At 49.8% G+C, this 15698-nt stretch overlaps 1 protein-coding gene across 4 annotated transcripts in view; it reads left to right on the top strand.

Annotated features, from left to right (window-relative positions):
• fam221a (family with sequence similarity 221 member A) overlaps positions 1 to 15698 on the top strand; it is a 202511-nt gene that overhangs the window by 152645 nt on the left and 34168 nt on the right. For all 4 annotated transcript variants that reach the window (XM_072509263.1, XM_072509266.1, XM_072509264.1 and 1 more), the window contains one exon: positions 14878 to 14963. In XM_072509263.1, the coding sequence (XP_072365364.1) occupies positions 14878 to 14963 (86 nt within the window). The remainder of the gene's footprint in view (positions 1 to 14877; positions 14964 to 15698) is intronic.

Genomic DNA, 15698 nt, shown 5'->3' on the forward strand with positions numbered 1-15698 from the left:
CGGGAAGGATGGATGGGGGGTTTCGGAGCTGGCATCGGGCAGGGATTAGAAGAATGGGGGACCTGTTCATCGATGGGACGTTTGCGAGCCTAGGGGCGTTGGAGGAGAAGTTTGGGCTACCCCCGGGAAACGCTTTTAGGTACATGCAAGTGAGGGCGTTTATGAAGCGGCAGGTGAGGGAATTCCCGCTGCTTCCGGCATGTGGGATTCAGGACAGGGTGATTTCGGGTGTATGGGTTGGAGAAGGCAAGGTTTTGGCGATTTATCAGGAGCTGCAGGAAGAGGAGGAGGCCTCGGTGGAGGACTTAAAAGGCAAGTGGGAGGAGGAGCTTGGGGAGGAGATAGATGAGGGTCTGTGGGCTGATGCCCTGAGTAGGGTTAATTCTTCCTCTTGCGCCAGGCTCAGCCTAATACAGTTCAAGGTTACTCACAGAGCGCATATGACAGGGGCGAGGTTGAGTAGGTTCTTTGGAGTGGAGGACAGATGTGGGAGGTGCTCGGGGAGCCCAGCAAATCACGTCCATATGTTTTGGTCGTGCCCGGCACTGGATGGGTTTTGGAGCGGTTTTGCGAGGACTATGTCCAAGGTGGTGAATGCCCGGGTCAAGCTGAGCTGGGGATTAGCATTATTTGGGGTATCGGACGAGCCGGGAATGCAGGAGGCGAAAGAGGACGGTATTCTGGCCTTTGCGCCCCTGGTAGCCCGGCGTAGGATTTTGCTACAATGGAAAGATGCAAAGCCCCCTAGTGTGGAAGCTTGGATCAATGACATGTCAGGGTTCATCAAGCTGGAGAGGATAAAGTTTGCCTTGCGAGGGTCTGTGCAGGGGTTCCTCAGGCGGTGGCAACCGTTCCTAGACTATCTCGCGGAGTGTTAGGAGGAGGTCAGCAGCAGCAGCCCAGGGGTGGGCGGGAGGGAGGGGGGGCTTCTCTTGGGGTGGTGTTTGAGTTCAGGTTTTTTTTTTCCTATTTGTGCTTTTTACTGTTATATGGGGGATTACTGTATATGGGGGGAAATCCAATGTATAATTTCTACTTGTTGTGTTCTTGTTGCTTTCTTTTTGTTGGGGGGGGGGGGTTTGTTGAAAATTTGTTGAAAAACTTGAATAAATATATATTTTTTTAAAAAGATTGGAGCAGGAGGAGTTTTTTTAGACCGAGGCATGGCTGGTGGTTGTAGAGGCATATGAGCTGAGGCTGAGTTGGAGTCAGGCGATATCACAGAGGTGGAATTAGGCAGTCTTGATGATCGAGTGGATATGTGGTGGGAAATTCAACTCCAGATCAGGTTGGAAATAGTCTGGCTCAGCTTCTTACAGTTTCCAGGGATGAAAACAGCGGTCAGGAATGGCAGGGACTGAAGACAGTGGCTTTACTCTTCCTGATATTTTGCTGGAGGAAATGTCGGGTCATTCAACATTGGGTGTTGGGCAAGGAGTGTGACCCATCAGAGACAGTGGAGGAATCAAGAGAGAAGTGGTGAGATCGAGCTGAGTGAGGTCAGTGTACATATGGAATTCGATGTTCCATTTGTGGATACTATCACCAAGGAGTAGCAGGTAGATGGGGGCCAAGCATAGATCCTTGTGGGACTCCGGAGATAATGGTGCTGCTGTGGGAAGAGTTGTAAGGTGATTATCTGGCTGTGATTCAAGAGATACGGGACGCGATCTAATGGCTGCATCCCGCCAAGTGCGAATCTGAGCAAACCAGTTAAATCGGGGGAGAGTCCGAAATTGGGAACCGCGTTGGGTCTTGATCGGTTTCAGATCTACTCGACCTGCTCCCGTTGGTGAGAAACCAATAATCACCAATTAAAGCCACCTCCATCCCAATAACAGGAATTTCCCCCAATCGAACGGCCTCCTGTGATCCAACCGGCTCTAACGCGGGCGGTCACGCCTTTAGCACACCTATTTAAAAACGTGAAGCTAGGGTAATGGCTGCTGTTGGGATAGGAGGAGCTGTGTAGCCATCTTGGAAATAGGGCAATCAGCCCGGGGTCACTGGGGTTGCTGCCCCGGTGCTCGGGCTAGGTGGGGGAGCCCCCAGGGGGAACGGGCCCGGTTGGGGGGTCAACGCCATTGGTGGGGGTGTTGCCCCTGGGTTGGGGGCGAAGGGCTCAGCGCCTGCGGGTCCAAAATGCTACCCACCTGATCATGTATACCCATACGGGGGCAACTTCAGTTGCTGCCTGTCCGCCCCACCAATCACCACCTGGATAGAGTCCCGTCCAAGGTAATATTGGCACTGGAGTGAGTGCAGAGGAGATTCACGAGGTTGTTCCAGAGTTGAGGGGATTAGATTATGACGAGAGGTTGAGTAGACTGGGACTGTACTCATTGGAGTTTAGAAGGATGCGGGGGGATCTTATTGAGACATATAAAATTATGAAGGGAATAGATAGGATAGATGCGGGCAGGTTGTTTTCACTGGCTGGCGAAAGCAGAACTAGGGGGCATAGCTTCAAAATAAGGGGAGGTAGATTTAGGACGGAGTGTAGGAGGAACTTCTTCACCCAAAGGGTTGTGAATCTCTGGAATTCCTTGCCCAGTGAAGCAGTTGAGGCTCCTTCTTTAAACGTTTTTAAGAAAAGATAGATGCCTTTCTAAAGAATAAAGGGATTCGGGGATATGGTGTACGGGCCGGAGAGTGGAGCTGAGTCCACAAAGATCAGCCATGATCTCATTAAATGGCGGAGCAGGCTCGAGGGGCTAGATGGCCTACTCCTGTTCCTAGTTCTTATGAATATGGTGAAGATCACTTTAACTCCCATTGACCGTGGTGGCATATGGCCGCACAGCTGAAGGTTATCACAAATAGGGAATTGACAATGTTGGTAATGTGAGCACTTCACAGCTCCCAAGTGGATTCCCGTGGATAGTCGTGCCATGTTGCAGGCGAGTCGTACTGACGAGCATCCTGATCAGACTGTGACGCCCGGACACTTTGCATGAACACTGGAGGCATCAACACCACAGGGGCATCAGCCAACAATCAAACACCCAAGAGCTGGGCCTCAGCACTGAGGACATCCCGTGAAGAGAGTGGGTGTGTGAATCGGGAAGGGGACCTGTGCCTGGTCCAAATAATGTTCCCAGCAGGGGTCTGGGGTCCGGAATCTGGGGTACAGGGTCTGGGGTCTGGTGCCTATGGGCCCCTGCTGTGTCCGGGGGCTGTGTGTGCAGGGCAGATCCCCCCAGCACAACCAGCTGGTTGGGTGACACCCTGAGAGATGGCAGGGAATGTAAAGGTGGGGAGGATTGGGGTATTCGAGGGTACTGGTGTGGAAGCCAGAGCCACTTGTTCGTCTAACACCCTCTCCAATTCCTTACAGCTAGCACAATATGGATGATATTGTAGACCCCGCAGCAACTTCCCTCGCGGTGGCGGTGGCAGTCCAGGTGGCCAGACGCCGGAGATGGCTGCGGCAACCATGCCGACAGAGGTTTGAGGCAGCAGCCCATGTGCAGATGCCCGCCCACATCCTGAGGACCCGGCCACCCATCAGGTCAGGGAGGGACCCAGGGGGGGAAGCCGGCAAAGATCCAAGGTGTACAGGTGTCTCTGGTCGTTTGAAGAGATGTTGGACAGCATGTGCCGCAGGCGGCTCTGCCTCAGCAAAGGGACAGCAAAGCATGGCACCTGTGCCATGTCCTTGGCACCACATGGAGGAGACGACTACCCACTCCCGGCAGCTGTGAAGGTCATCGCAACCCTTAACCTTTATACCTCGGGTTCATTTCAGGGCGTGACTGGGGACATGTGTGGCATATCCCAAGCAACAACCTACAAGAGCACCGTAAAATCACGGATGCCCTGTTTGCCCAGGCAGCTGTCTATATAAACTTTGACTTGGCGCAGGCCCATCAAGATGCCTGGGCAGCAGGATTCTTTGCCATCGCTGGGATGCCCCAGGTCCAGGGGGTAATAGATGGCGTGCATGTCACCTTGTGTACACAGGGTGGTCCGGGCGTGCCCTTCATTAATAGGAAGGGGTTCCACTCACTGAGCGTTCAACTTGTGTGCGACCACCACATCAAGGTCATGTGCCTGCACGCTTCCCAGGGAGTATGCATGACAGCTACATCCTGGGGCAGTTGGAGATCCCCGGCGTCTTCGAGGTATACCCCAGGATAACCAGTTAGCTCTTGGGATTTAAGGGGTACCCACTTAGGTCCTGGTTAATGACGCCAGTGTGGAGGCCGGTGACTGATGCAGAGACCCTGTTTGACGAGGCCCGTGTAGCCACCTAGGCTGTCATTGAGTTGTTCATCGAACTGCTTAAAATGCTTTGTTAGGGATGGAGATGGTTTATGCACGATATTTATATTTGTACTTTTTACTGTTATTATCATGTTATTATTATAAAATTGTTATTATTATAAAATTATAAATACCTTAATAAAATGTTTGACAAAAAAAAATGCGGTTCCGATGCCTCAACTGCTCTGGTAATGCACTGCAGTACACCCTCGGAGGGTCACCCTCATTGCGGTGGTCTGCTGTGCCCTCCACAACCTGGCACAGCAGTGGGGGGGAACCTGTGGGAGCAGCTAGAGGATGGAGGACTGGTGGCGGCAGTGAGGGTCTGGCATGCCCAGAGGGCTAGGGAGGCCCTCATCCTTGCCGTTTCTCATAGGACGTGGCTTTGTCCGTCATCTCACCCCCTCTTACCATCCCCCTTCCACCCGTCCCCCCCTTCCACCATCTGATCCGTCTCTCCCTCCTTCCTCCACCTGCCCCTAACCAATTCCCCCCATCCTCCCATTGCCCTATTCCACCCTCCCAGGGTCTGTGTTACTTCACTCCAGGGTGATGGGCCTGTGTCGGCACTGTCAGCGGGCCAATATACAAGGCAGGAGGGCGATGATAACCCTCTCTGAGCTGAGCTCTGGTGCTCTTCAATCTATTCTGTCTGCTGACAGGGCACTCACGCCCATCATCTGTATGCGGTGTACCTCAGGAGGCGCCGAGATCCAGGCAGTCTGAGGACGGGGGAGGGCTGAAGGCAACCAGGAGAGGAGAGGGTGTGCAGGCCAGCCCGCAGTGCGGAATAATGTGACAGAGGCTTCACATGTCTCGGGTGTAACATGTTTTAAAGGTGAACAACCGTGACCCTAAATGTCCCTAGCTACCAATGGTGCCACCAGCCCCATTCCTCCTCAGTGCCTCCTCAGTGATCCTGTATCTGGTTAGACCTCCGTGCTCTGCTGCTACATCTAGGTATGTCCCCAGGATGCACATCAGAGGTGGTGGCAGCCAGCTGCTTACCGCACCCTGTGGCCTTAGTTAATAATCTTTGTTGTCACAAGTAGGCTTACGTTAACACTACAATGAAGTTACTGTGAAGACCCCCAAGTCGCCACAATCCGGCGCTTGTTTGGGTACACGTTGGGAGAATGCAGAATGCCCAAATTATCTAACAGCACATCGTTCGGGACTTGTGGGAGGAAACCGGAGCACCCGGAGGAAACCCACGCAGACACGGGGAGAACATGCAGATTCCGCACAGGCAGTGACCAAGCCGGGAATCGAACCTGGGGCCCTGACGCTGTGAAGCAACAGTGCTAATCACAGTGCTACCGTGACGACCCCTCCCCCCCCAAATACCGTGCCTTTGATGCCTTAGCGGGCATCCTGTTGAGGGGCTGGGGATCCCAGGCCGACTTGCCGATGGCATATGCCCTGCTGGTGCCACCCTGTTCCAATGCTGACCCCGACACATGCCATTGTTAGGAGGGGTGTACTTGGGACAGCTGGTGACCACTGTCGTCTCCCTGTAGGGGGGGCTCCGGGTTGGCCTCCAGAGCTCCCTCCTCCCGGTCAGTGCCCGTAGAGCCCTGGGGATCAAATTGGGATGGAGGGGTGGCTGGATTGAGCTCCATAGGCCCCTGCATCATCTGGTGCTGCAAGCTCTAGCGGCTCCCCATTGTCTGCACCATGGTGCCGACGCCCAAGCGACCGGGTCATTGCCTTGCCAATGTTCACCTACGTCTGGGACATATTCCTCAGCAACTGGGACATGCTCTTGAGCGCCTTGGCAATGCCCACCTGGGAATGGGACATGCTCCGCAGGGCCCTGGCACTATCCACCTGAGACTGGGACATATCCCACAGCGATTGGGACATGTTCCTGCTGGAGTGTCACTGACATCCCCCCCCCGCCCTCTGAATCATGGACTACCCTAGCATCTGTATCAGCTCCAGGATAGCCTGGTCCAGAGGCTCGACATCCCTTGAATGGGACCCAACTGGGTCCTGGGATCCAGCAGACCTCCGACTGATGACCTCACAGGATGTTCCTGCCTCCGCCTGATGTGCATCAGCAACTGTGTGGTGTGCATCAGATTGTGCCCAAGAAGCCTGTCCATTACTTTTGCCCACCAAGGTGTGTGCCTCTGCGCTGGTGGAGTTTGGGGGTGATAGATGTGATGCCTCGACAGTTACATCCTTGGAGCTCTCCTGTGTGGTGTTCTCTTAGGAGGCAGGGGGGCGGCCACCCCAGATAGGCAGGCACCATTGGATGTAGATGCTGCAGGAGAATGGATATGTGGTCAGTGTGGGGCATTAACAACACACCTATGACAGCTCCTCTGGGTGGGGGCCGGTGGATACCCACCTCTGCGACGCAGGCCATTCTCGACTTTGGTGACCGCTCTGACGTCGGCCACCCGCATGACTTCCATAGCCCGTTCCTTATAGCGGGTGAGGACTCTGATTTCCGACACCCCACCACCTGTCTGGGCCCTTTCCCGTCCTTTATGGGCCAACTGTTCCTGCGGGGACAAAGAGAAGGCATTGTGAGCCGCATGCTTCATGCATCGTGGTAGCACAGTGGCTTCACAGCGCCAGGGTCCCAGGTTCGATTCCCTGCTGGGTCACAGTCTGTACGGAGTCTGCACGTTCTCCCCGTGTCTGTGTGGGTTTCCTCCGGTGCTCCGGTTTCCTCCCACAGTCCAAAGACGTGCAGGTTAGGTGGATTGGCTGTGATAAACTGCCCTTAGTGTCCAAAAAGGTTAGGAGGAATTATTGGGTTACGGGGATAGGGTGGAAGTGAGGGCTTAAGTGGGTTGGTGCAGACTCGGAGGCTGAATGGCCTCCTTCTGCACTGTATGTTCTAGGTTCTCTCACGGGGTGGGGGTGTGGACGCATGACCAGGACAGGCGTGGGCACCACTGCTGGTGATGGGTGGGGTGTGTTGGACACAGGCATGGGATTGTGCTGGGGGACGGGGGAAGATAGGCAGCCGTGGTTGGCAGGCAGGACCGTTGCCAGGGGGTCGATGCCCACTCACCCTTGCGACCCTTGTTTAGCTTCTTGTGGCACTGGGTGGCGGTCCTCCTTGTGACACTACCCACACCGATGACCGCTGTCACTGCCTCCCGGGCGGCACTGGCTGCCCTGTGGCTGATCCTCCATGCCCTTGGGGGGACAGGGTATCCCGCCTGGACTCCAGCGCATCCAGCAGTCTGGCCAGGTCAGCATTTCCAAATCGTGGAGCTGGTCTGCGCGGTGGCATGGCTGCGTGCCGCCTGGGGTTTGGTTTGCGGGATCAGTTTAAGTGCTGCTCCCCAACGTTAACAGGGAGCTGCTCGGCGCAGTCCAGGCGAATCAGCTGGTGGCACCGTGATTTCTGACATGAACCCCGTGGGGCACCATTACCAGCGCTAATTGCCATCAGTTGCCGGCAACGGTCTCACCGGGTCGGCTGACGCAAGCACCCGGCAATTCCTGTTTGCTACCACACTTGGAAACTTTTCCGTTAGATTGTGTCCAATATTGGAGCCAAGCAAAGACAGTCCCACCTGTCTGGATGATGGCATTGGAGAAGAATGGTGTGGTTAGCTGTTTGGAAGGTTGCAGTTAGGTTGGAAAAGATGAGGAGGGAGGGTTTGCTTTGGCAACACTCACACAGTATTTAATTTGTGACTTAGATAAGGGCCATTTCAATATTGTGGCAGGGGTGACCCCTGGAAGGTATCAAACAAGGATGGTGGGCAAAATGGGCATGCATTTGTTAGGGAACAGCCTGTTCAGGGATTTGGAGAGGAAAAGGTGATTGGATGTAGGTTGGTAATTGCCAGCCCAGTTGTAAAGTCAAAGGAAGGTTTCTTTGATGACAGATTTGAAGGGAGGGGTACAGCACTTGAAAATAGGGAACTTCACAAAATCAGCTAACTTGGGGTCCTGGAAGTTAAGATGTGTGATCAATAGTTTGCCTGGAATAGGGTCAGGGGAGCAAGAACTTGGTCTCATGAACAGGATGAGGTTGGCGAGAGCAAGGCAGGAGATGGGATAGAATCTGGAGAAAGATATGAGTTCAGGGCTAAGGCAGTGGGAGAACTTTAGGAAAAGGGAGCCAAGAGAAAAGTGTCCATGAGCCCTTCTCATTAAATTGGAGGACGCACAGAAAGGTGGTTTAACAAGACAGTGTGAGGTAGAGAAGAACATCTCTGATGCTCTTTGAATAATGAGCAGTTTCAGCAAAGGAAAGCAGGACCAGTTTTTGAGCACAGAAAGAGGCTAATTCACCCATCCTGTCAAGTAGGCATTAACCAATTGAGAATAAGGTCACTTTTATCATGTCTCCTCATGGTCCTATTTTTCTGTTTCAAATCTAATTTTCTCTGAAACAAGAAATGGGCCTGGATTTAATGTTGGCAACAGGGGTCTAGTCCACCAGTTGGAAAACCAGTGGGGAACGCTGCTTCACTTCTGTGGGGCAGCCCCAGCCAAATTAAGTGGGCCAGTATCGAAAATTGTGCCCTCTATGAGTTTCCAGCCAATGAGAGCCTGGCATCTCTCCATTGCTAGCAGCACCACTGAGAGTGGTGGCTACTGCCAATTATGCTCCGAGGACTTCACTTTGTATCATAATTGAATCCTTTAACACTGGTGAGTGAGGGTGGGATGGGATCACGGGAAAGAATTGCAGGAGACAAGAGACATGGATGAAATTTTATGCTGACGAAGGTGAGAAAACTGCATGCAGCTCACAGACTGCATAGCAGGCTTTCCTCGTCACATTGTACAGCACTGTGTGCAGAAGAAATCTGCAGGTGTGGCCCACGCCAGCACACTAAAGTCGGCGACGCTGGGAATCCCAAGAAAAGAGCACCCCGATCTCCAATAAGAAATAGAATAGTCTCCCCCAGCCGCCACTTACACAGAGACCCTCCTGCACAAGATGAATCCTTCCCTTGGAGCTCCCTAGAGAGGCTCCCCCTTGGCACTTCCCCAGGCATTGACTTGATTTGATTTATTATTGTCACATGTATTAGTATACAGTGAAAAGTATTGTTTCTTGCATGCTGTACAAACAATGCACACCGTACATAGGGAAGGAAGGACAGACTACAGAATGTTATGTTCCAGTCATAGCTAGGGTGTGGTGAAAAGATCAACTTAATATGAGGTAGGTCCATTCAAAAGTCTGATGGCAGTAAGGAAGAAGCTGTTCTTGAGTCGGTTGGTACGTGACCTCAAACTTTTGCATCTTTTTCCTGACAGAAGAAGATGGAAGAGAGTATGTCCTGGGTGCGTGGAGTCCTTAATTATGCTGGTTGCCTTTCCGAGGCCGCAGGAATTATAGACAGAGTCAATGGATGGAAGGCTGGTTTGCGTGATGGACTGGGCTACATTCACAACCTTTTGTAGTTTCCTGCAGTCTTGGGCAGAGCAGGAACCATACCAAGCTCTGATACAACCAGATAGAATGCTTACCATGGTGCATCGACAAAAGTTGGTGAGAGTCGTATCTGACATGCCAAATTTCCTTAGTCTTCTGAGAAAGTAGAGTCGTTGGTGGACTTTCTTCACTATAGTGTCGGCATGGGGGGACCAGGACAGGTTGTTGATGATCTGGATACCTAAAAGCCTGAAGCTCTCGACCCTTTCTACTTCGTTCCCATTGATGTAGACAGGGGTATGATCTCTTCTACGCTTCCTGAAGTCGATGATAATCTCCTTCATTTTGTTGACATTGAGGGAGAGATTATTGTCGTCGCACCAGTTTACCAGGTTCTCTATCTCATTCCTGATTCTGTCTTGTCATTGTTTAAAATCCGACCCACTATGGTGGTGTCATCAGCAAACTTGAAAATCGAGTTGGAGGGGAATTTAGCTCAGAGCAGTGCGAGAGCATGTCCCACGAGGGCTATGCTTACCTCTGTGACCCTGGCAGATTTCCTTCACTGGTTCATGTTTTGCAAAACCTGTTGTAAATCTCACCGATGTGACATCACGCCGGTATGGGGCGAATTCCTAACGTTGGGGAAATGATACGGCGGGGAAGCCCTTTAATGGGGTGTTAATTTATTAAAATGAGGTTCTCAGCCTATCTCGGCAGGAACCTCATTATGTCACTGGCGAGGGGGCGGGGAAAATCAGAAAACGAGATCTCGCTGGTGAGATTCTCATTTTCTGACTCGCAATATTTTGCGCGCATGTCGCCATTTTCACTTGCGGCTGAATGTAGGTGCAGAATTGTGGCCATGGAGTACTGAAGACAAGGGCAGGGTGGTTTTAGCCTTCTCCCCTCTCCCACTCCCCCATGATGCAGGTCCCTCAATCGAGCACTGAGTGCCTGACAGTAAACAACTTCCCCAACATGGCGCTGGCAATGAAATGAAAATGAAAATCGCTTATTGTCACAAGTAGGCTTCAAATTAAGTTACTGTGAAAAGCCCCTAGTCGCCACATTCCGGCGCGGATCGCTGGGCTGCCTAATTTCTTTAATTTCCTCATTTCTCTCCTTTTCAAAGTGATAATTTTAAATGTATGACCCATTGTCACTGACTCCCCAGCCAGAGGAATTAGGCTTTTACTATTCAAAAATCAAACTCCTGCCTCATTAAAAAAAGTGATTTAATCTCCTATTAACCCACCCTGCTCCAAATATATAGTCCCAATACTTTGTATCATCAAAATCTAAAGGTTCTCATCTCTGACATCATACTGGCAAATCCATTCTATAAGCTCTTTATGGTTTTAATATCATTTCTATAATGGGGTGTCATAGAAAAATCGTAACTAATAGATACAATGTCAATGTAATTCCGTTTTCTTTCTACATCCATTTCATTTTCTTTGAATTGCTGTCCATGAGTTGGGAACTCGGTGAAATGTTTCATTTGGATAATACCATCTCCAATAATGCTGAAGTGTCAGCTTATGTTAATGGTAGAGCTCATATTTTAGAATCAGAATATTGTGGTTTTAAGACCTATTGTAGCACTTAAGTACAAAATCCAGATGGATGTTTCAGTGGATACGCTCTATTGTTAAAGGTGCTGTCTTCCAGGTGTATACATTCCCTTGGCCGCAGAAAAATACTTTTCACTGTACTTCGGTACATGTGATGATAAATTAAATCAAATTGAATCAAAGCTTTATCTGCTAGAAAAAGAATGGGAAATTCTCCCAAAATTCATTTTTAACCAAAACTTAATTATATTTCATTAATGTAGTGTTTGTGGAATCCTGTGTGTAGATTGGTTGTTGTGTTCGCTAATAGCAAGAGAAATTGTGGGCGCAATTTAATAGAAAAAGTTTGAAGTGTCATATTGGGCCCGACTTCCTGGGTCTTTCTCGACGGCCGACCCGGTGAAACTGCGGCCGGTATTTGAGTGCCGAAAATGATCCCCCACGAGCTTCATGCTGGTATTGGCTGACCCGCCAGCTGATTCACCAGACTCGTGCCCAGCAGCTCCCCGCTAACAAGGGGCAACTGGTTTGAAATTCTCCTTCAAAACTCACTCCCAGTCAGCAGACAAGCATGGCACCACGCAGACCTGCTCCACGCTTTGGGGATGCCTCTGGACGTTGTGGACACCTTGTTCCCCCAAGGGGGTCGGACGACCATACCATAAGACATAGGAGCATAATTAGGCCACTCGGCCCATCGATTATGCTCTGCCATTCAATCATGGCTGGTATTTTTCCCATCCCCTTCTCCTGCCTTCTCCCCATGACCCCTGATCCCCTTATTAATCAAGAATACATGGAAACATACATAGAAAATAGAAGCAGGAGGAGGCCATTAGGCCTTCGAGTCTGCTCCGCCATTCACAATGATCATGGCTGATCATTAAGTTCAATACCCTGATCCTGCCCCCCCACCCAATACCCTACGATCCCTTTAGCCCCAAGAGCTCTCTCTAATTCCTTCTTGAAATTACACAACCGTTTGGCCTCAACTACTTTCTGTGGAAGTGAATTCCACAGATTCACTACTCTGGGTGAAGATGTTTTTTCTCACCTCAGTCCTAAAAGGATTACCCCTTATCCTCACACTATGACCCCTAGTTAGTTCTGGACTTCCCCAGCATCAGGAACATTATTTCTGAATCTACCCTGTCTAATCCTGTTAGAACTTTGTAAGTTTCTGTGAGATCCCCTCTCACTCTTCTAAACTCCAATGAATATAATCCTAACCGACCAGCAGCAGGACCACCAATGATGCCTGGGAAGCAGTGGCAGCGGCCGTCAGTTTGGACAGCATCACAATGAGGATCGCCGTACAGTGCAGGAAGAAGACCAACAACCTCCACCGGGCTGCAAAGGTAAGTTAGCTCCAGTGCTCTCTCCTCCCAGACGGTGTGTCTAGAGGGACCTGCGGTCCACATAGGGCCGAGGGGCAGCTGGAGTGAGCTCCAGAGGTCTCTGTGCCATCTGGCTCTGCCGGTTCTGGTGTTGATGTCCTCAGCGATGCTCCCAGTGACTGTGACATGCTCTGGAGTGCCTCGGCTATGTCCACCTGCATCTGAGCCATGCCCTTCAGTGCCTTGGCAATGTCCAACTGCATCTTGGACACATCCCTCAGCGACTGGGACATGATGTCGAGGCCCTCAGCCGTGGTCGTCACTGACTGAGTCATGCCTTGGGCACCACCATTCAAAGCGCTGACATTGTCGCTCTAGGCTTTCCATTGCGGTCGCCAGCCTAGCGGTGTTGACCTTGATGCCACGCATTGCCGGCGCAATCTACTGCATCTGCAACCTTTGGGACGCCTCCAATTGGTTATGCACTCGCTCTGTCCTGGAAGTGTTTGGTAGGACAGACAGGCAGCAGTTGTAGATGCCCCTGTTATAGGTATACACAATATCGGAGGATGACTTGTATTCCCCTCAGATGCCATGTCCTCACCCTCCCAGCCCAGGAATGACCCCCGACCTCTGATGCCCAGCTCCCCGAACAGCCCCCCCCCCCGCTGTGCACTGGGGCAGCAGCTAATGAGATGTAGATTGCTCTTAATTGGTTTCTCACCATGTTTGGGCGGGATCTGGAACTTGCCACCAGGAGCACTCTGGTTAGATTGTGAACCATTCACTCCTGGAGCGGATTTCAACTTTGGCCTCTCCCGCTATTTAACTGAGCAGCTGGATCCATGCTGGGCGCAAAGCGGCCGTAAAATCACACCCTTTATTTCAAAAGTAATGAATTTAATCTGAAATGTTTTCCCATGTCCTGAAGATGTGAAAAGACACGTCAAAGGCAAATTATTTTATTTTGCTCCTCAGTATTGTCAACTAGACTTTGTACTCCAATTTTGGTTTTGTGCTGAAACTTGCAGCATTATGATCCAGTGGCAGAATGCAACTAACCATGCCAAACTCATACTTTTGGGCAGCAATTTAAGTATACAGAAAAGGGTGACTGAGAGCAGTTCGGGGTGAAATGTAAACATTCTGAATCCAACAAGTTCAATTACACCTTTTATGGAGAGAGGTTGAGAGATTAAACGTGTTAATGAAGCTGGTAGCCTCTTTTTGAACATGTTTGACAGGTGATACAGCTGCCGAGTTTCCCAGGCCCGAGGAAACCCTGCAGCTGAAGCGACTTTGTAGCACTGCTTATGGGCTAGGAAGAGCAAGGATTGTACTTAACGCCCTACCTTCATTCAAAGGTCCCTGTGTTTGGACATCATACCCATCTTTATCCGAGCTCACCCCAGTCCAACGCCAGCACCTCAACAACATCCCTATCCCCATCACACTCCAGGGTCTAGGATCATGCATGCCCAATCGCTCGCAGGTTTGCACTCACCTCGCCCTCAGGGTTGAGGATCACATCTGTCAGGTCCCAGGACCTGTTCCGGAGTTCTCCCTATCCAGCTAGAAGCGAAGGCTGTCCATCAGGGCCCCTGCCCGGAAGTTGTCCTACCAGGACCAAAAGACAAGTAAACCTTGACAGCATGAGGGGAAATCCGGACTCTCTGTTCAAAATGTCATCTTGCCCATCATCACCAGCCCCCCCCCCCCCCCCCCCCCCCCCCCCCGCCCGATGTTAGTGCACCATATTTAAATTCTAAAATTCACAATTATCTATCATATCATTGCCATAATCTCAGTTCTAAGTAGATAAGTCAGACAGATGTCCCTCTTGTGTTCTGATGGAGCATAAGTATAATAAATTGCTGGGTGAACTGTTGAAAAAAAAGGAGAAATAATGTACATGGGCAACATTTTTGTGGTGTCAATATAAATAATTATCTGCAAAAAGATATACAAATATTTTAATATGCCAAATTATGATGGAACGTATTTGGGAAACAAAATTATTGCTCTACTCTATTCACACTCAATCCACAGCAAATTCCTGATTCTTCCACACATTAAATTACATTGCTACACACATTAATAATCTGTAACAAACATTTCTGAGCAACTATAATTGTATAATTTCTTTTCCCCGAAACTCAAATCCTCCTAGTGTTGAAGGATGTATGCAGCTTTCAAATTAATATAATTTAGTACCAGAAGATACACAAATATTTGTACCCAGTATAAAATCTCTACAAATTAAATAAACTATTCATATTGTTGAATATGTGAATGAATAACTATATTAAAAAACTTCCTGGTATCTCTACAGATGTTTCCGGTTTAAGTCGATTTGCTCACCTGCCCACAGCTGAGGAACGAGACATGGCTTACTTTGAAAGCCGTTATCAAGAACGGGTATGGTCACATCAGATTAGTAAATATAAAAACAACCTAGGATGTATTTCATTGAGTAGCTGTATCATTTTTTGAAATGGCTTTTGTAAAATTTATATTGTTATGGGCGAGGCGTTTTCAGAACCCCAAAATGTATCATGGAGTTCAACCAACCTCTCCCTTTAATGGATTTGTTGCTTTTCCGAGCACGTGTCTTTTCCCCTAGGTACGGGATTACAATTATGGACACGTGGGTTTTTAAACACAAAACACTGTTTATTCCATGAACTCAACTTGACATCTTAAATAAACATTGGATCTCTTAACACCCCTTACTTCAAAGATAACTCAGAAAATATTGCAACAGTAAATAATTCCTGAAAATGTTCCTTCAAACTTCCAAGAGACTTAAAAAAATTTTTTTTTTAAATTCTCCTCCTTTTACCCATTTTCTCCTGCATTTACACCCATCAACAACAAACAATAATCAGCAACAGATATGTCAATCCCCATAACAGTAACAACGCTCCCATCCTCCCACCAATCCCCAAATATCAGCCCGCATGTTTACATAAACAAATGACAAAAAGGAATCAGGGATTACCCATAGTCACCCTTAATCTACACAGCCCCCCTCTCCCCCAAACCCTCCCCCCCCCCATCCCCCCCACCCCCCCCAACTAATGTTCGATGTTTTCCAGTTCTTGAAAGTGCATAATAAATAGTGCCCATGACTTGTAGAACTCCTCCGAGCTT

Source organism: Scyliorhinus torazame, chromosome 6, assembly GCF_047496885.1.
Source record: "Scyliorhinus torazame isolate Kashiwa2021f chromosome 6, sScyTor2.1, whole genome shotgun sequence".
Taxonomy (NCBI): domain Eukaryota; kingdom Metazoa; phylum Chordata; class Chondrichthyes; order Carcharhiniformes; family Scyliorhinidae; genus Scyliorhinus; species Scyliorhinus torazame.